General features: G+C 41.9%; 1 protein-coding gene across 1 annotated transcript in view; it reads right to left on the bottom strand.

The window, feature by feature from the left end:
- Nucleotides 1-20,656, bottom strand: part of GRM3 (glutamate metabotropic receptor 3) — a 318,817-nt gene that overhangs the window by 22,779 nt on the left and 275,382 nt on the right. Inside the window, exons 4-5 of the mRNA XM_089685978.1 lie at nucleotides 13,588-14,651; nucleotides 7,964-8,138 (exon numbers count right to left, since the gene is read on the bottom strand). Of these exons, the coding sequence (XP_089542104.1) occupies nucleotides 7,964-8,138; nucleotides 13,588-14,651 (1,239 nt within the window). The remainder of the gene's footprint in view (nucleotides 1-7,963; nucleotides 8,139-13,587; nucleotides 14,652-20,656) is intronic.

Raw genomic sequence — 20,656 nt, 5'->3', positions numbered from 1 at the left:
TGTATTGGGAGAAGGTGCAGTAAAGCGCAACCTTTGTAAAGCAATGCAAGCAGGAAGAACAGCCTGAACATATAGTGAGCAAACATAGCTGTGGATATATATATATATATATATATATATATATATATATATATATAGTATTAGTATATCATTAACACACATTAGTAAGAATGTTTCTATCAATTTGATCTCCTGTATCTGCATTTTTAAAAGCTATTCACTTTGCTGTTCACTCCTGTACATTTAAAAAATAAAAATACAATATTTGTTCTTTAATAAAATGTTACCAGAGAAACTGTACTTAAATTGTAAATCGCACAAGTGATAATTGGTTATATAGTATCGTCAAAGTAGCCCTGAAAATGATTTTAAAAGACTTGATAATACAAAGCTTACTGAGCCTTACTTTGCTCTTCTATACAAACATAATTTATTAAAGTCAGTAGTCAGTAAAAGGCTCACAAATATTTGGTTTCCTTGTCCAACAGGACCCCTGTAACTACCCCTTTATGCATTCTTCATAGATTTGCACACATATGACTTGTCATAAACTATTTAGCAGAGCCCTGCTGACCAAGCTTTTAAATGGAGTATATGTGTTCTCTGTAATTTGTGGAAGATTTTAAGGATGTCTTGTTTTCAATTTAGAAAACCGCAGATTAAACTTGAGGCTTTTTAGTACCACTCAAATGGAGCAGGTGACAGTAGGAAACAGCGCTAAAGGCTTTTGATTCCATAGCCAAAAAATATAGGCTTAAACTACATGAAAAGTATGGCAGACAAAGTATTGCACAAGCAATACATTTATGATTGCAAATATTTAAAGCTGAATTTAAAACTGAATTCCAGTTTTTAAAAAAATGTACAAAGCCCAGTTACTGCTTGCCAGTCATACAAAGATTTGTTAATAGCTTTTAAATTTGTTTCTTTGTTGTCTATAAACTGTCATATGCACTGGGATTTACTCTGTCTTTTGTCTTATCTGTGCCTGTCTGGCTGTGTCTGGCTGTGCCCACCCTAATGATAGCCAGTGCTTGTCCATTAGTTAATTAAGATCAGTGGGTGGTGCAGAAATGAATCCCTCTCCAAAACAACCCTTCTCCAAAAAGTGCCACATCTACAAGTGATACCAGGACTTGTAGCTTCCAGATCACTGAATAGGTCACAGGAGCATAACCATTTTTCCCACCTCTGGGGCAACTTCAGAGTAAAATATGATGTATATTGCCCTTATTTTCTTACTTCAATTACACAGGTAGCTAGAACAGGCAATGCCTTACAGCCTGGAATTTATCTTTAATGGTGATTACAAAGCTTAGGTTTGCTTTAAAGAAAAACTAAGGGCAATAAAACAAATGTGTGCTTTGTCCATTTAGAGAACGGGTCTCCAAACTTTCTAAACAAAGGGGCAGTTTACTGTTCTTTAGACTTTAGGGGGGCTGCGCGATCAGGAGCAGAAAATTCCCCGGCATTATTATTATTATACAGGATTTATATAGTGCCAACATTTGCGCAGCGCTTTACAAAATGAAGGTAGACATAACAGTTACAATACAAAGTACAAGAGGAAACAGAGGGTATCTGTGGGAGCAAACAATGCCTCATCTTCAGTAAGGTGTCAGTAAGGAGAATTGCGCCCCATCAATCTTGTGATTGGAAGGAATTTAGCCCCATTATTGGTGTCATTGGGAGGAACTGTGCCCTTTCATTGTTCCCCATCGTTGGTGTCATTGAGAGGATTTGTGCCCCTTTGTTGGTGTCGCAGGATTAAATAGTGCCCCAAGGGCCAGATAAATGCAAACAAAGGGCTGCATCTGGCCCCTGGGCCGTAGTTTGGAGACCACTGACTGAGGGCAAAATGGAAGGTTTGCTCTAATCCCCAACCACACCTAGGCCTATGCCTACCTTTCTTTTGCTGCTTCGCTGGTCCAGTTAGCATTGAGAACTAAATATATATATAAATGTTTATATGTGGTACTTCTGTTAAACCCTGTACTTCTGAATATGAAGGATCATTTCACTCATGACTGTCACTGTGACTCAGAACTTACACAGGACTCTCCTTCACTTCTGGCAGCTGAATGGAGCAGCGAGGGTGTGAAAAAAGGAGAGTATATGTTGTTGGGGAGAGCTAAATTAAAGTGAATCTCTTGCTTTTCCTGGCAAAGCACAGCATCATTTTAAAGCTTAACTCTGGGATTTACACAAACATGCCCTTGCAGTGGGTTCCACCCTTACTGCAAAAGTTAAATGCTCATTAGCTCATGGGGTAGAAAAATAAACTGCTATATTTAACTTAAAGTGGCTGTAAGTCCTTGCATATACCCAGCAAAGTTACTAGCCGCAGGTGATGACGGAGGTAAAACAAATCCTTCTCCGAAAGTCGTACCTGTTTATTTATATCCATCTCTCCTTTACATCCTTATAAAACTCAGAGCTGAAAATAATAATTTTCACAGACTCACAAAACAGGAGGCAGGTAGCTGCAGTTACAAACTACACAAGAGCTCTGAGAGCTGATTGGAGGGCAGAGACACTCCCCCTTCACACAGCACACAGGAACAGAGCTGAGGCTGTCAATAAGCTATAGGTCCCTCCCCTGTCACCATTTTTCTCTTGGTGTAAAGAAAACTTGTCAGAAGTAACTCATGCTGATAATTAACAGAGGAAATAGACAGACATAAATGACACTTAGTGCTTCGGAGAGAGTCAAGGAAACACTTTAGAAATATGTGCTTTGTTCAGATTTGATAGTTCATACTTTGACATCTATTTGTATGTTCAAGAGCCACAGTACCTAACAAGGTCTTGTCCCAGCAGGAGCGCTCTATGGATTGTGTATTTATCATCTCATATCCCCTCTTAAGTGCTTCTTCTTCAGGGAAAATACATTTAATATTTGTAGTCCTTCCATATAACTGAGGTCTTCAAGCCTCCTTATTAGCTTTATTGCCCTTCTCTGTACTCTCTCCAGTTCAAACACATCCTTCCTGAGAATTGGTGACCAGAATTGCTTGGCATATTCAAGATATGGCCAAACAGGAGTTTTGTATATTGGTAGAATTATAGTTTTATCTTTGAGCAAATTCCCTTTTTAATGCCTTTTTAGTCTGTTATTTACCTACCTATCTATCTACTAGGACCCCCAGATTATTATTATTATATTATTATAATTATACAGTATTTATATAGCACCAAAAGGTTTGCTAAGCGCTGTACATTATAGTGGGGGACAGAACATGAGACAACACAGTAACCAAACAGTACATGAGGGGTTCGAGGGCCCTGCTCTTTCGAGCTTACAATCTAGGAGGGAGGGGATAGTGGTACAAGAGGAAGTGGCTGTGGGGGATGGAGTGGTAAGAGGAGTGGAGGAGATCAGCTGTTAAGCGAGGGTTGGGTAGGCTTCCCTGAATAGATGGGTTTTCAGGGTGTGCCTAAAGGTGAGGAGGGTAGGTGACGGTCTGATGGATTGGGGTAGTGAGTTCCAGAGGATGGGGGAAGTCCTGCAGTCGGGCATGGGAGGAGGAGACCAGCGAGCTAGAAAGTAGGAGGTCTTGTGAGGAGCGAAGAGTATGGGTTGGGCGGTATTTGGGTATCAGGTCGGTGAGGTAGTTTGGGGCAGAGTTATGAATGGCTTTGTATGTCAGTGTTAGTATTTTGAATTTAATGCATTGGGCAATCGGAAGCCAGTGGAGGGAATGACAGAGGGGGGTGGCAGAAGCGGAGCGGTTGGTAAGGTGGATGAGTCTGGCTGCTGAGTTCAGGATAGACTGAAGCGGGGATAGCCTGTGTTGGGGTAGATCGGTGAGAAGGGAGTTGCAGTAGTCGAGTCATGAGATAATAAGTAGTTCAGTAGTGTCTGGGGTTAGGAACATACGTATTTTGGAGATGTTGCGGAGGTGGAGCCTGCATGAGTTTGCCGATGATTGGACATGGGGTTGGAAGGACAGGTTTGAGTTTAGAGTGACACCTAGGACTTTGGCTTGCAGGGTGGGGCTGATGGTGGCGTTGTTGGTCGTGAGGGAGAGGATGGGGGGGGGGGCGCGCGCTGGGGGTAAATCAGGAGCTCGGTTTTGGAAAGGTTCAATTTGAGGAAATGGAGTGACATCCAGTCTGACATGTCGTTCAGTAGGTGGGCGATACGGGTGGAGACTGAAGGGGTGAGGTGAGGGGTGGAGAGGTAAATTTGCATGTCATCTGCGTAGAGGTGATAGTTGAAGCTGTGGGAGTGTATCAGTTTGCTGAGGGAGGAGGTGTAGATGGAGAAGAGAAGGGGCCCGAGGACAGAGCCTTGGGGGACCCCAACAGAGAGGGGGAGAGAGGGGGAGGTGGTAGCGTTATAGGTAACGCTGAAGGAGCGTTAGGATAGATAGGAAGAGAGCCAGGAGAGAGCGGAGTCTCTGATGCCAAGGGAGTGTAGTTTATTAAGGAGGAGGGGGTGGTCAACTGTGTCAAAGGCCGCGGAAAGGTCGAGGAGTAGGAGGACTGAGTAGTGGCCATTAGCTTTGGCGGTTAGCAGGTCATTAGTGATTTTGAGTAGGGCAGTTTCGGTGGAGTGTATGGGATGGAAGCCAGACTGTAGTGGATCAAGGAGGTTGTTGTCAGTGAGGTGGGAGCTTAGGCGATTGTAGACTAAGCGCTCAAGGAGCTTGGATGTAAATGGCAGCAGGGAGATGGGTCTAAGGTTGTTCAGGTCGGTGGGGTCCAGGGAGGGTTTTTTGAGTATGAAGGTGATGTGTGCATGCTGTAGGGGGGAGGGGAATGCGCCAGTAAAGAGGGAGAGATTGAAGATGTGGGTGAGAGAGCGTAGGATGGAGGAGGAGGGTGACCGGAGGAGTTGTGTGGGGACAGGGTCAAGGGGGCAAGTGGTGAGGCAGGCTTCTGAGAAGACCTTAGTGACCTCCTCAGTGGTAGCAAGGCTGAAGGAGCGGAGTGTTGGGGAGGTTATAGTGTGTGGGGTATTAGGTGTGGTGGGGGGCAGGGCAGTTGTGAGGTCGGAGGAGGGGGGAATTGATGGGGTTATGGTGGGAGGGAGGCTAGGTGGGGAGGTAGAGCCGGCGAGGGCAGGTGGAGAGGGTGTTGATGAGGGTAATGAAGTAGGCTTGTTTGGCGGCGTGGAGGGAGGAGGTGTAGGTGAGGAAGGCGTATTTGTAGAAGGAGAAGGCTCGACGGGATCTAGTTTTTCGTCATAATCACTCCAGGGCACGACTGCAACGTTTAAGATTTTTAGTGTGGTCGTTCTGCCAGGGTTGAAGCGGTCGGGGTCAAATGCTACGTGTGGTTAGGGGTGCTAAGGAGTCTAAGGCAGGTGACAGTGAGCCGTTATACATAGCAGTGGTCAGGTCAGGGCATGACAGTGGAAGAATACTGTCGTACAGACGGTCAGCTGCAGAGTGGAGAGGGGCCGGGTTCAGGTTGCGGAGGTTACGGCTGGTGATGGTTTGACGTTTGGGGGGGGAGGTGTTTGAGGATGGGGAGATGGAGAACGTAATGAGGTTGTGGTCAGAGAGAGAGAAAGGGGTGTTAGTGAGGTTGTGGAGGGTGCAGAGATGGGAGAAAACAAGATCCAGGGTGTTCCTGTCGGTGTGGGTGGAGGACTGTGTGCACTGTGTGAGTGCAAAGGAAGAGGTTAAATGCAGGAGTTGGGATGTAGCCGGGTTGTTGACATTGATAGGGATATTGAAGTCTCCAAGGATGATGGTTGGTATCTCAGAGGAGAGGAAGAAGGGTAGCCAGGCGGAAAAGTCTTCGAGGAAGCGGGATACGGGTCCAGGAGGCCGATAGATTACTGCAATCCTCAGAGGGGTGGGAGAGAAGAGCCGGATGCAGTGGGCCTTGAAGGAGGAGAAGGATAGAGATGGGGGGTTTGGGAGGACCAGGAAGGTGCTCAGTGGTGACAAGAGCATGCTGACCCCACCACCTCTGCCACCGCTCGGTCTGGGTAAATGGGACCAGACGAGACCTCCATAGGAGAGTGCCGCAGGGGAGGTGGAGTCAGTGGCTTGGATCCAGGTTTCGGTGACCGCTAGGAGGTTGAGGGAGTGGGAGATAAAGAGGTTGTGGATGGCGGTGAGCTTGTTGCAAACTGATTGGGCATTCAGGAGTGCAACCGAGAGTGGAGGGGTGGATGTGGGGAGGAGGGGGACAGGTATAAGGTTGAGGGGGTTGCGGCAGTTTGTGGGAGTAGGAGGGTGCCTGGTGGGTGAGTGAGGTGGTGTGGGGCTAGGGTTCGGGGAGATATCCCCGGTGGTTAGGAGAAGGGTGAGAAAGGTGGCATGGGAGCGGGATGTGCAAGAGCGTGTGGGTCTGTTAGTGGTGGTGTCTGGGTCGGTGGGAGAGTGGAGTATCAGGAGGAGGTGGTGAGAGCCGTAGTGGGGAGATGAAAGTAGTGTTGGGAGAGTAAAGTTGTTTTGGGGGAGTAGGGGGGTAGAGGGAGGAGATTTTGGGAATGGAGGAGAGGAGTACGAGGAGGAGGAGTACAGGTGGCATATTAGGAGGGAGAGCGGAGTGCTGGCCAATTGAGGGAGGTGACAGGTTTCACACCAGGGTGTATTGATGCGGAGAGTCTGTTGCACAGTGGCGGAGGCAGAGTCGGGTCTCGTAGGCTGGGTTCATCTGTGGGAGGAGAGGGAGAGTGGTGGGCAGCTGGGTCTACTGCTGGTTAGTCGTGGCGGTCTGTGGGTGCTGTGGGCCAGTGTCTGAAGGTGCTGTGGCCCGGCGTCTGGAGGTGTTGTAGGGCACGGCGTCTGGAGGTGCTGTAGGGCACGGCGTCTGGAGGTGCTGTAGGGCACGGTGTCTGGAGGTGTTGTAGGGCACGGCGTCTGGAGGTTCTGTAGGGCACAGCGTTTGGAGGTGCTGTGGGGCCCGGCGTCTATAGGCCGACGTCTGTAGATCAATTTCCATTCCTGATTCCCACAGAAGTTCTGCCCCTAGCATGTACACCGTAACTCAAAGTGTATTACTTTACATTTTCCTACACTGAACCTCATCAGCCAAATATAGGTTTTCTTGTAAAGTTGCTTTATCTTGTTGTAAAGTTATTGCCCCCATTATCTTTGTATCATCAGCATACACTGAGATTGAACTAATAATTCCAACCTTTACATAATTTATGAACAAGTTACACAGAATTGGTCCCAGGAGAGAGACTTGGGGCACCAAGGCTCAGTTTAGTGTGTATTGCTAGAGTGTATTTTTTTCTTTGAGAGGGTGCATGTGATCAGCACAGGGCCAATCGACACTGTCCAGACTGAGGGAAATGGGTTTTGCAGCCTCATAGGACAGTCAGAGCATAATGAAAACTCCTCCTACAAGCTTAAATTAGTGCTTAGTTGGACACTAATAGAAGTCACTAGACTGCTCTAACTGCTGATGAGAAAAAGTATTTAGCAATTTATATTTACTAAAATAATTGCATTTCCATGTTTTGTGTACTGTAGGAGACCAGATATAGTGGGTTTAGTAACACTTTAACAATCATCCCCTTTCCGCATTGCAATGGTGTTTTTTGTGTAATTCCCAGAGTGCAGCATTATGCAGAAGGTGAAGAAGGGGCAAATAAACTGTAAAAGATGTTGCAGCAATCGCGTGCCGTGGAATGGCAGAGCGCTGACATGAGGATAGATTCCCTGACATTATAACCTATAATGCAGAGCTGAACTAATTTATCTCCACTGTCAATGATGTGACCACCCTGGAAGCAGATTTAGGCAACAGATTTACCTGTTTGGGGTTGGTACTTTACAGAGTTCTTCCCAGACCAAAGGAGCCCGGGGATTAATTGGGCTTTGCTGGAATACGCAGTGTACTAGGAGCTGAAAATGTTACAGGTTAGTGAGAATATGACCGGTACACTATAAGTCAAACCCTGAACATCTAAGACTTACCATTTTTCTCATTCCGTTAGAATAGATTTTATTGGCACAAGATAGAGTGTAATTCTAGATTCTGAAATACTCACATTGGGAATATGTAGTTGCAGTTCCACTGACACTGAATCTGTTTAAATGAAGTCTGTGTGTTACAACATTTTTCTGTGGTTGAAATAGGATGATATGGACTTTTGGTGCAAACAGGCATCCTAGCACTACAAAGCCACTTAGGCTTACAGAAATACACATGGTTGTAGTCTGGACCTAAAACAAAAGAAAGAAATTATTAAGTGTCTAAGCCAGCCTTCCACTGCATACAAAAATTTCCCACATACAGTATATATGTTACACATATACATTGAAAGATTGATCAGCTGTTACCCAGAGAAATAAAAAATAACATAATAGCATGTTTTCCCAAAAGACATCCTTCTAACGTGCAAAATTTTTAATTCATTAGAAATCGCAGACCAAAAATATCAATAAAGCTGAAACTTTCAGACATAAACTGAATTTAATGTAGACTGCCAGCATGACATAATCCTCTGCATGAATACTACAATAACTATTTCATCTCACTATGGAAACATATCTAGCTTATCTATTAGAATTATCTGCCATGAGGCAAATATGATTATAGACCATACTGCTTAAATTTAGAGAATAGGTTTAATTCAATAAGCTATAACCACAATTGTTTGCTATATCAATAGTTATTTTTACTTCTCATTGGCTCGTAATGCTAAAAATGACCATTGACATGCATTATAAATCATTAAACTGAGACTAATAAATATATCTGGGGTTACACGATACTGTATGACTGCAGCTCTATATACAGTTGGGTTTCGCATTTTATTTAACTTTGTAAGGATACTTTACCTTGCATGATATAAATCAGGTTCAGAGCTACTGCCCTTTATGGTTTTTACAATATGGCCAGAGATGGCATCACAGCCCTAATTTCCAGTTAATAAATCATGAGGCATTCTTTGTGTTGGGTTATACTGGTCCCAAAGATCATTTACCTTCGTCACAACTTGATATCCAAGGTGGGAGCTAGTGTTCTCACTAAAAGCTATATCTGGTAAGGAAGCCATAAGGAATTGTATATGTTGGCCAGATCGAAAATAGTTTTATAGCATAAAAGGTAAAGCAATATCATTACAAATATGATGAAATAATCTATATAAATAATATAATTTGTTTATAAATAATTTCTATAAAAGCACTTAAAAAGCACTATATTTCTATAAAGATACAGATATAATATATCTGGTCTTGAAACACATTTCTCATAAAATGTCAAAATCCAGAAAGACAAAATTAAATAAAATCTTTAGTACGGCAGTGACATTGACGCTCCCTATGAATTCAATAGACATATTAGCAGCAAACATTATCCTACAAGAAATAACTAGACTACAGCTATACAGTTTTGTGAAAGCGTAGAGGCCAGCATATCAAAGGTAGGGTCCATGTTAAAATGTAGACTAATATATACTACTCAAAACAATTAAAGGAACACTTTTTAATCAGAGTATAGCATCAAGTCAATTAAACTCCTGGGATATTGTTCTGGTCAGTTAAGTTAAGTTAATCAGTTTCAACTGCTTTGGTGTTAATGAAATTAACAACAGGTGCACCAGATGGGCAACAATGAGACAACCCCCAAAACAGGAATAGTTTTACAGGTGGAGGCCACTGACATTTTTTCCCTATTCATCTTTTCTGACTGTTTTTCACTAGTTTTGCATTTGGCTATGGTCAGTGTCACTACTGATAGCATGGGGCAATACCTGGACCCTTCAGAGGTTGCACAGGCAGTCCAACTCCTCCAGGATGGCACATCAATACGTGCCATTGATACCAATGAATGGCCCCCACGCTCGCCTGATATAAATCCAATAGAACACCTCTGGGATATCATGTTTCGGTCCTTCCGACGCCGCAAGGTTGCACCTCAGGCTGTCCAGGAGCTCAGCACTGCCCTGCTCCAAATCTGGGAGGAAATACCCCAGGACACTATCCGTCGTCTCATTAGAAGCATGCCCAGACATTGTCAGGCATGCTTACACGCACGTGGAGGCCATACAAACTATTGAGTACCATTTTGAGTTGCTGCAATTAAATTTCAGCAAAATGGACTAGCCTGCTGCATAATTTTTCACTTTGATTTTCGGGGTGTCTTTGAATTCAGTCCTCTGTAGGTTGATAACTTTCATTTACATCACACGATGGGGCATTCTTACATTCCTAACACATTACCCAGTCCATATCAGTATAGATATCCAGCATGATATTTTTCCCTATTGAGATCAGATGTGTTTTCAAAGTGTTCCTTTAATTTTTTGAGCAGTGTATTTTAGATATAGTAACCCAAATTCAGAAATAGCCACTTCAAACTGAAACTCTCATGTTTTCACATAAATAATCATGTACCTACGCATTTTCTTTGAAATCCAAATTTACAAGCTTTAACAGTGATGTTACATGAGTATTTTTTTAAATTGGCACTTAACTAATAGGAAAAGATGTAGCTTGTAAAGCACCCTGAATCTGCTGAACAGACATGTAATACTGAATTGAAAGTGCTTGTCCCTTGTCATATGGCAGCAATTATACAGTAGGGATACCACTTCAAGGGTCTCTAAAGATTAATTACTACAGTGTGAAAAGTGAGAGAATTGCCTATTTACTGTTGGGTACAGTGACCAGCTAACATGTCTCTAAAACATTCTGTTATGTAGCCCTAACCAGCCCTAAATCTAACATCAAGGTCTAATTCCCAATGACACATGTTGAGCTAGAACTCCAGGATAACAGCTTTTTAATAATTAAAAAAAGTTACCTCTAGTAACCTTGCCTTTCTTTAAAATGTGTACTTTCATTCATACCAAATAGTACAGCTCTTACTATATTTCCAGCCCGCTGTGGATATGAGAGCTGCAGCTAATGTTGAATGATATGTACTGTAATCTGTGAATGGTCCACAAAATACAAGGCCCCATACTTACCTTATTTCCAGTGCTGACCCCTGCTCTTCCAAGTTGAATGATGCCCAACATGTTACATTTATTTTCTCTGAGCACAGGGCATAAAAGACCCCCCCACCCGTGGGTTGGTTTAAAGGAAGTGGAATCTCAGAGGGCAAAAAAACTATAATGTTCACCCAATTTACTTTTTAGCTTTTGGACAGAATGATTAGAATCTTTTAGAAAGAATTAGAACCTCCATCAGGTTTTACTGCTTTCTGTTACTCTGTTAGAGAGTTCAAATGTGAAATGTGAGAGTCACTTGCCTTTACAAGGATGGTTTGACATTTTTATAACAAGATGTGCTAAGTAGGGCTGTAAAGTACATTATGTAGCACTGCTAAACATTAACACAAAAATTATACTACTGTTTACATTGTGTTAATCTTTTTTGCACACATATAGTGGATATAAAAAGTATACACACCCCTGTTAAAATGTCAGATTTCTGTGATAATAAATAAGACAAAGATATATCATATCAGAACTTTTTCCACCTTTAATGTGACCTATAAACTGTATAAGGAGGAATAAACATAAAAAACTAAAATAATGTGGTTGCATAAATGTGCACACCCTCTTATAACTGGGGATGTAACTATGTTAAGAATTAAGCAATCTCATTAAAAATCATGTTAAATAGCAGTCACTACACACCTGCCATCATTTAAAGTGCCTCTGATTAACTCCAGATAAAGTTCACCTGTTCTAGTAGGTCTTTCCTGACATTTTCTTATTTGCATCCTACAGGAAAAGCCATGGTCTGCAAAGAGTTTCCAAAGCATCAGAGGGTTCTCCTTGTTAAAAGGTATCAATTAGGAGAAGGATACTAAAGAATTTCCAAGGCATTAAATATACCATGGAACACAGTGAAGACAGTCATCATCAAGTGGAGAAAATATGGCACAATGGTGATATTGCCAAGAACTGAATGTCCCTCCAAAATTGATGAAAAGATGAGAAGAAAACTGTTCTGGGAGGCTGCCAAGAGGCCTACAGCAACATTAAAGGAACTGCAGCAATATTTGGCAAGTACAGGCTGTGTGGTATATGTGACAACAATCTTCCGTATTCTTCATATGTCTGGGCTATGGGGTAGAGTGGCAAGATGGAAGCCTGGCATATGGTGCAAACCTACAGTAAAAGAACAGTGTGGGATAAAAAGAATTAACAATAATGCAATATTAATTCCATTTAATCCAGATCATAAAAAGTCCATACAGATTACTAAAAGTCCATAAAAAGCACCTATAGGCAGCTCCACCAGGAGACTGGAATGTATCTCTGCAGAAATGAAAAAGAACTCAAGGGGGTGCCTTCAAGTGCAGTATTAAGAATAATTTAATGAACCACAAATATAGCACTCACATGTGTGAAGAAGTAAAAAACCATTGGAAATATGAGGACCACAGCCACTCGTCAAGTAGTATGTTTGCAGTGGTGTCCAGGACCAGGTGGAGCCGAGAGACAAGCTGGACATCTGTGCTCCACGGAAATCCCTGACTCCTAGGGTTGGAGAAGAATGCAGAACTGGAAGTGGTATCAAAAAACCCACCGTGGACCACAAGACCAGAAGTAACGTCAAGGAAGGTGGGTCCGTAGCCTAGGTAACACGTTTCGGAGCACCAATCAGCTCCTTTATCAAACCTCAAGGTTTGACAAAGGAGCTGATTGGTGCTCCGAAATGCATTACCTAGGCTACGCACCCACCGTCCTTGATGCCACTTCCGGTCTTGTGGAATGTGAGTGCCATATTCTCTCAAAAGCATGTGGGAAAATGTGTTATGGTCTGATGAAATGAAGGTTGAACTTTTTGGCCATAATTCCAAAAGATACGTTTGGCGCAAAAACAACACTGCACATCACCAAAAGAACATCATACCCACATTGAAGCATGGTGGTGGCAGCATCATGCTTTGGAGCTGTTTTTTCTTCAGCGGGAACTGGGGCCTTAGTCAAGGTAGAGGGATTTATGAACAGTTCCAAATACCAGTCAATATTGGCACAAAACTTTCAGGCTTCTGCTAGAAAGCTGAACATAAAGAGGAATTTCATCTTTCAGCATTACAACGACCAAAAGCATACATCCAAATCAGCAAAGGAATGGCTTCACCAGAAGAAGATTAAAGTTTTGGAATGGCCCAGCCATATCCCAGACCTGAATCCGATCAAAAATCTGTGGGGTGATCTGAAGAGGGCTGTGCACAGGAGATGTCCTCGCAATCTGACAGATTTGGAGTGTTTTTACAAGGAAGAGTGGGCAAATATTGTCAAGTCAAGATGTGCCATGCTGATAGACTCATACCCAAGAAGACTGAGTGCTGTAATAAAATCAAAAGGCGCTTCAACAAAGTATTAGTTTAAGGGTGTGCACACTTATGCAACCATATTATTTAACTTTTTTATTTTTACTTCCCTCCACCTAAAAGATTTCAGTTTGTTGTTCAACTGAGTTGTACAGTGTATAGGTTACATTAAAGGTGGAAAAAGTTCTGAAATGATTTATCTTTAGCTCAATTTTTAACATCTCTGAAACCTGACATTTTAACAGGGGTGTGTATACGTTTTATATCCACTGTATATTAACAAATACTATATCTTATCCTTAAGTTCATAGATATATTTAAGCATCCTAGTTAAGGCTATGATAAAACAATATAACATATTCATGAACTTACCCTGTAGTCACTTGATGTCACATAGAATATAGGAAGGAATGCAAGCCAGATTATACAAGTTGTGTACATTGTAAATCCAATAAACTTGGCTTCATTGAAATTTTCTGGGCATTTCCTTGTCTTAAAGGCATATACAGTACATAAAATTACTAGTACAACATCGTATGTTAAAGAAATTAACATACTGGAATCCTTGACATTGCATTTTAGTATGACAGTTTCTCTCTTCTCCGGAAGCGTAAACCGCCTGGTTCCAGGATACTCCAGCATTAACCACACAGACACAATGACAATCTGAACTGAGATAAGACTTAGACATATGATGACTTGAGACTTGGGGCTGATGAATTTAGGTCTTTGAGCACCTTCTTTCACCCCACTGAATATTCTGGCAATGCGATTTGTCTTTGTAAGAAGAGCTGAGTAGCAAACTACAAAAGAGGTCCCAAGTCCCAATCTGCGTAGAGTACAAATAACTGGGGAAGGTTTGGCTATGAAGAAAAATGTCATAAAGTAGCACAGGAATACACCAATCAGTAGAATGTAGCAAAGTTCTCTCCCTGAAGCTTTTACTAAAGGAGTACTGTTATGCTTGACAAAAACTCCTCCGACCAGAAATGTACAAATAAAGCCAAGACAGGCAATGGTCACTGGCCCGATGGCCCATGCATCTTCCCACTTAATGTAGTCTTCTGGTAGGTCATAGCAAACAGTTAAATCTGAGGTTGGCCACCGGCCTGGACCACAGTCAACACATGTGAACTCATCTGCCAGGTACTCAAAAGTTTCGCATGGAATGCAGATCCAGCAGCAGACGTCTCCTGGTTGCATACTCTTCATTTCATTTGGTGCACATGGGTCACTGCACTGTGAAGTTGGCACCATACTCTTCGACCACTGTATCAAGTCAAAATCCAAGGACAAGGTTTCAGCCCATTGGCCTATCTTTAAATAGGAGTATTTTCCATTGTTGTACTGGAAATTGAATACGTTGTACAGACCAAGCCCATCTCCATATGCGTCAAACTTCACAAAGCTGTCTGCGCTTAGAGGAATAAATGGAGCTGTCAAAAGAAATATGATTCCATGAGAATATATATGTGTAGAAAACATCCATCCAGCTGTCATAAACATAAAAATTCACACTCATTGTCCAAATTAAAAGGCATAATAAAAGGTCAAATGTATGATTGACACGTTGCCCCCTCTGTTGTAGATACATACCTTTTCCATGCCACCGCTCACCCTCATGTAGCAGTCAGAGGCCTTTGAAATACCTTGTATTTTCATATATGAAAAAGAATGGGACTCTCTCCTCTTTCTTCCTCAATGCAGTGCTTGGCACATGACCTGGCCAAACACCAGGTCCAAGCACTATCACAAGGGAGAACGTTTATTGTATAAGTTCTGATATGGACCAATACCAAAATTACACAGGCCTTAATACACAGAGCTCTGGGAGGCAAATCAAATAGTGGGGATATTTGCGAAAAAAAAGTATCAATAGAAGAGTAGGTATTTAAGACAACATTTTACTTTGTATTGAACAAGTTTCACTTTTACTACCAGACCAGTGTTTACACCAAATGCCAAAAATTAAAAAAGTTCCCAGGAAGGTTTTTATTGTGTTATTTTCTACTTTTCTTCCCTTCTGTTATTTATGGCTGAAACTAAAACAGTTAAACAAATAGAGGTACTGTTCCAAAAAAATATCAGAAAGATTAAGAAATATATTGAACAACTGATACACATAATACATAGAAAAAAACTTTTCAGTCACTTAATTTCAAGGATGTAGAAATGGAGTTTCACTTATTCTAGAGAGCAAATATATAACATCTTTTCCAACACTTGCACAAACTTATTTTGCGTGTCCACAAATGACACATCCATAGTCATATAACCAATAAAACATAAAAGTAATGATGCTATTAAGGAGAAATGATGATGGTTTTATCTTGGACCTATTTTTTTTTGTAAGTTTCCTTTATTTAAATTTGTGTTTTTATTTTGGTATTTTAATCTCATTTAAAAAAATAAAAATGTATTAAAGGGAGCATCATGACACTGGTGTGAAAGAGCATTATGTGTTTTGAAAGAGAGAGCAGAGCAGAGACTATTTGCTTTTAGGCTCTCTTTTTCTAATTGATAGTCTGTAAGGAGCCAAACAGAGCAGACAAAGAAGTGCAAACTAGGGAGTACAAGTTTTTTTCTCTGGTGGAAAGAGATAAAAAATATTTACAATGTATGCATACCTTCATAATAAAAAAATGTGCTTAATGGATTTATTAAAATACTACTTTAACCTGTGAAGCATTCTAGGACCTGGCCTAATATTTATATCTGACATACAGTGTAACTATAACAATAGCAAGTCATGTAGCTGCTAAGAGGCCTGGAAGTTAGAGGGGGTTCTATAAAGAAGGCTATTGAGATAAATTAAACTGTAAAGTTTGCAGTATGGAGCACTGACCTTAAATCTGAATTCCAGGGTCCCAAGCCAATTGGCTGCCTGCTGCATAGTGAACACAGGGGGTTGCTTGCTCAGCATGAGGGAAATTTGCAGAACACCTTGCACTTTTATCAATTAATGCAAAGCATTCTTTGCTTGGCTGAGACAGAGAATTGGGGTGGTGATATCACTATTTCCAACTCATCCAATCAGTGTGACCCCCTGTATTCACTATACATCATGGCAGCCACTTGGCCTAGGATCCGGAATATAGCAGCAATCACTGTAGTAGTTGTGACTACTACAGTGATTCCTTGCTTAAACAGGGCTATCATAAGTATGACATATGAATACACACAGTGGTCCAATGTACAGTGGGCCATAAATGGATTGAAATTCAGATGGTCCAGCAAGGACCGGAAGAATTTTGATTAATCTATGACTGGTCATGTTTGAGAGCAGTTGATCACAAACAAGCCTTTTGGAAAGCATTAGTTCGATCAGCACTGCATCCAATAGACAGCAGAGCTGATCAGTGTATGCACAAATGTTTGGATGTGGGAATTGGTCCAGTTTTTTTTTTTGCTCAGCCCCCTAGCTGAAAGAAAAAAAATGGAGCCATATATGTCCAGCCTAACTGTGCAAAAACAGACACATTGGAAATTTACCTTTCAGCTGGCCATAAACATATAGTTTTTTTTTTTGTTCAGTCTGTGGGCTGAATGAAAAAAACTGAAAAAATGCCTCCATCTATGATATGCAGTGTGGAAGGTTGAATCTCCCACTGAGACCATTGTATTTTGATAGCAGGCCCCTCTGACTGTCAAAATACCTGAACAGTAGCTGCATCCGACTGGATGTAGCCGCTGCTAACAATTTTTGCACAGTGCATTGCAAGCTTAAAGCGGAGTTCCACTCACACTGTCAAAAAATAAAAGTCAGCAGCTACAAAAACTGTAGCTGCTGACTTTTAAAAAACAGCCACTCACCTGTCACTCAGTCCTGCAGTGTGTCCCCCGCAGCCCATTTCACTGCCCGTCCTGTATTCCAGGAGGCCGGCATCTTCAGTGTGGGCACCCAGCTGTGATAGCTTGCGGCTTCACAGCCGGGTACCCACTGCGCATGTGCGAGTAGCGCTGCGCTTCATGAATGGTCCTGTAGTCTTCTGGGACCTGTCAAGTGTCCCAAAAGACTACAGGTAGGGAGGGAGGGCACCTTCCGCTTCCGATCGCCTAGGCGATCGGACCGGAAGTGGGAGTGGGTACCTGTAAAATTTGGGTACCCGCCCCCCAAATGTGCTAATCCTTAATGGGGAGCAGTTCTTAAAGCGGAACTTACCCTTTGATTGGAGCTCCGCTTTAAAGTAGTTGTGAAGGTAAAAGGCTTTTTTTTTTAACCTTAATGCATTCTCTACCAAACTGGGCTGCTTGTCTGAATAAACGCAAACAACTTAGCTCACAAGTGCCCGCCATAGAAAGCTTCCTATGGTGGGCACTTGCCAGGGGGAGGAGCCAGAAGCACCTGCAGGGGACCCCAGAAGAAGAGGATCAGAGTTGCTCTGTGTAAAACCATTGCACAGAGCAGGTAAGTATAACATGTCTATTATATTAATACAAAAAAGGGAAGCTTTACAATTGCTTTAAGATGCACAGAATCATCAGGATTACTGCTAATCATAGACCTCGTTTGCTTTATCTGTTTTATTTATCTGCCTTAGCATTGGAGATTTATTATCCTCTAGAACCTTTACTGTAGCCCAGCCAGTCTGAAATTATTCCTCTATACCTAATTAAATTTTACCAAGGCTGTAAAAAAAAATCCCAGTGTCCTTCATCAAAAAACATTTGTTATAGAGTAATTGTTTGTAGTAGCGCTTTCAATTATGTAATCATATAAAAAAAACTAATGGGTATTAACATTGCTACTAAAACTCTTGTTTTTTTTGACTAGGCTATCTTTTTAGGTGGGAGGGATAAGAGTTTGCACTAAAATGCTAAGATCCGATATCATTGGTGTATTTAGGTTTTGTGCTGCCCTAGGCAACACAAAAATTGTCTGTCCCCATGGACACCGACTAATACAACCCTCCCTTCCCCCTCCCGCGGAGATGGACATTGATCAAATAATACCCCTGCCCCTCACCCGGGAGAGCCTTCCACCACCCCTCCTTCCCCAGCTACACAAAGACACTTATCTTCACACTCCGGACATCCCCGGGAATCAAGCAGCCCGCAGCCTCTCTCAGATCTCACCTGGTTTCCATCATTCACGTGTCCCTTCTTTTATCCCTTCTTCTGGGGGGAGGTGATGCCCCCCTGAAAAATGCCGCCCTAGGCAAGTGCCTTGTTTGCCTTGTGGTAAATACACCCCTGTCTGATATGCTGAAATAGACCAGAGATCTACTGAGGACAGAGTAGTTAGTTTTGCTATGATGATCTGTAGTTATGCCCTCAGTGGCATATTTCTGCTGCATACCTTTATGCATCTCAGTGCTTCCTATCGCTTGTTTCTTAATTTTTATAATACACAATTATAACTATCCCTGATGAAACTTATTAGCAATCATACTACATTGGTGAAATATTTGCTATAAATATTATTTACATAAACTGACCATGAGTGTGGCTGAGACTTTCCACTTCTGAGTTGTTCATTTATTCATCCTTATTTAGAAGCAATAGTCATGCTTCATCTTTTTCTGGGAGCATTAAGAAAACTAAAATCCAGAAAAATTGCAGGATGTTATTATGCTTACTGTGACTTGACTGGCAATGCGTCCCTGTGTAAATCCACTAATGTAAAGGTTGCAGCCTGCATTTTATTTCGTAATTCAGTACATTTATTGCTCCACACCTTTTCCTTCAAATCACAAAAAGCAAGATTGAATCTAAAGGAGGGGTTGAAGGGGATTTATAATGGATTTGTATTTCATTTATTTTCTTATTAAGGCCAGGGCTTATACAAATATGAGAATATATATATATTTTTTAGTCTGATAAATGTAAAACATTGCATATATGGTATTTAAATTTTTTTTGCTAGCAGGTGCAGGTTATTCTCACTTACCAGGCTCCCAATTTGCTTTAAGCCTTGTGTTTTTATAACTCACTAGCTCAAGATTACATACAGAAGTGGATGACAGCAGAGAATCATTCCTTACCAGATGGCTTAGTTCTAAGTTTCAATAAAAGTAAGACAAAGGAAAACAGCTATTGTTGTGTTATCTCCTTAAAATACATAATACTCTTGGCATCCTTTGTCAAATATTATCTAAGTATTTATAAAACGAACATGGTATATAGATAGCAAGAACAACAGCAAAACAACAAACTAAAAATCAGTTTCTGAATAATTAAATGTAACTGATCCACAATCCTTAAACTGTAATTATCTTATACCTTTGTAGCTCCACTTAGGCCCCTGACTGTTGTGGAAGTGTGCTAGAAAGAAGTAATATTAGTGTAGGTAAATGCAGTGGCATTACTAGGGGGTGCGGGCCACACCGGGTGACACCATCACAGGGGGTGACACCAATGTGAAAAGAAGAGCTGTCAGTGGCTGTCATCCATCCGAGCGGAGTGTCCCTCATCCTCTCCCTGGGTACTGGGGCTCCTCATCCCTCCTGCAGCCCCAGAAACAGCTGTGCCATGCGGGGGTGAGATATCGGGTCCCGGCGAGGGGGGGGGGTCCGATCCCCAGGATCACAGCGGCTGCTGCAGGCCAATTCACACCCAGCCTGTCCCCCGCCCTCTGATTGGATGGCTCCTACTCTACATGTCAGTCCATGAATGGTAATGAACCTGCCCAGAGCCCGTCCCTCTGTATCGCACATCACTTGCTGGTCCCTGCACAGGACATTCTTCCGTCTCCCAACCCAGAGCCCGGGACTGGGGTAACACCACGTGTTACCACACAGGGTGACACCAACCCTAGTGATGCCTTTGGGTAAATGCACACAATGTACCCAGCATATAAACAGCACAGCAGAAGACATCATATCCAGCACAGTGAATACTGCAGCCAACAAACAGTTCCAAGCCCAAATCTCAAAAACCAGTGCACACCATATCCAAAGTTTCATACCACTACTGTGCATTAACATGTTGCTATCCTTCTCCTACCTCTGCAAATTAATTTGGTACTGAGCACTTTCACTTGCTTTTATATGAATGGAGACAGCACCATAGTCTTCCATTCAAGGATTAAATAACTTGTTAATAAAGAGAAAATAGTAAAATACTTAGATGGTAAATCAATAAAAAACAACTCTATAGTAACAAAGTTTTAGATCGTGTTGGGAAACATAAAAACACAATCAAATGACACCAAACTGTGTTTCCCCATTACTACTCTGCTGTTTGAGATAGACAGATAGATAGATAGATAGATAGATAGATAGATAGATAGATAGATAGATAGATAGATAGATAGATTCTCTACTGATTGGGTTATCCTCCATTCCAGGAGTCTATAAAGTGGTGATGAGCTGAATGTATCTGGTTTCGGCAAACATTTGGCAAATGTTATCAGAGTTTGGATCTGAAATCCAAAAACTATTGAAATCAATAGGAGCCGAACATTTGATTGGGCTCAAGTCAGCGACATAAATGGGGGATG

The sequence above is a fragment of the Staurois parvus genome, unplaced genomic scaffold, assembly GCF_062004578.1.
Source record: "Staurois parvus isolate SC_StPar_1 unplaced genomic scaffold, SC_StPar_1.0 ptg000019l, whole genome shotgun sequence".
NCBI classification, from domain to species: domain Eukaryota; kingdom Metazoa; phylum Chordata; class Amphibia; order Anura; family Ranidae; genus Staurois; species Staurois parvus.
Note: the sequence above shows the minus strand (reverse complement) of the source record. Positions and strands in the feature narration are given on the sequence as shown.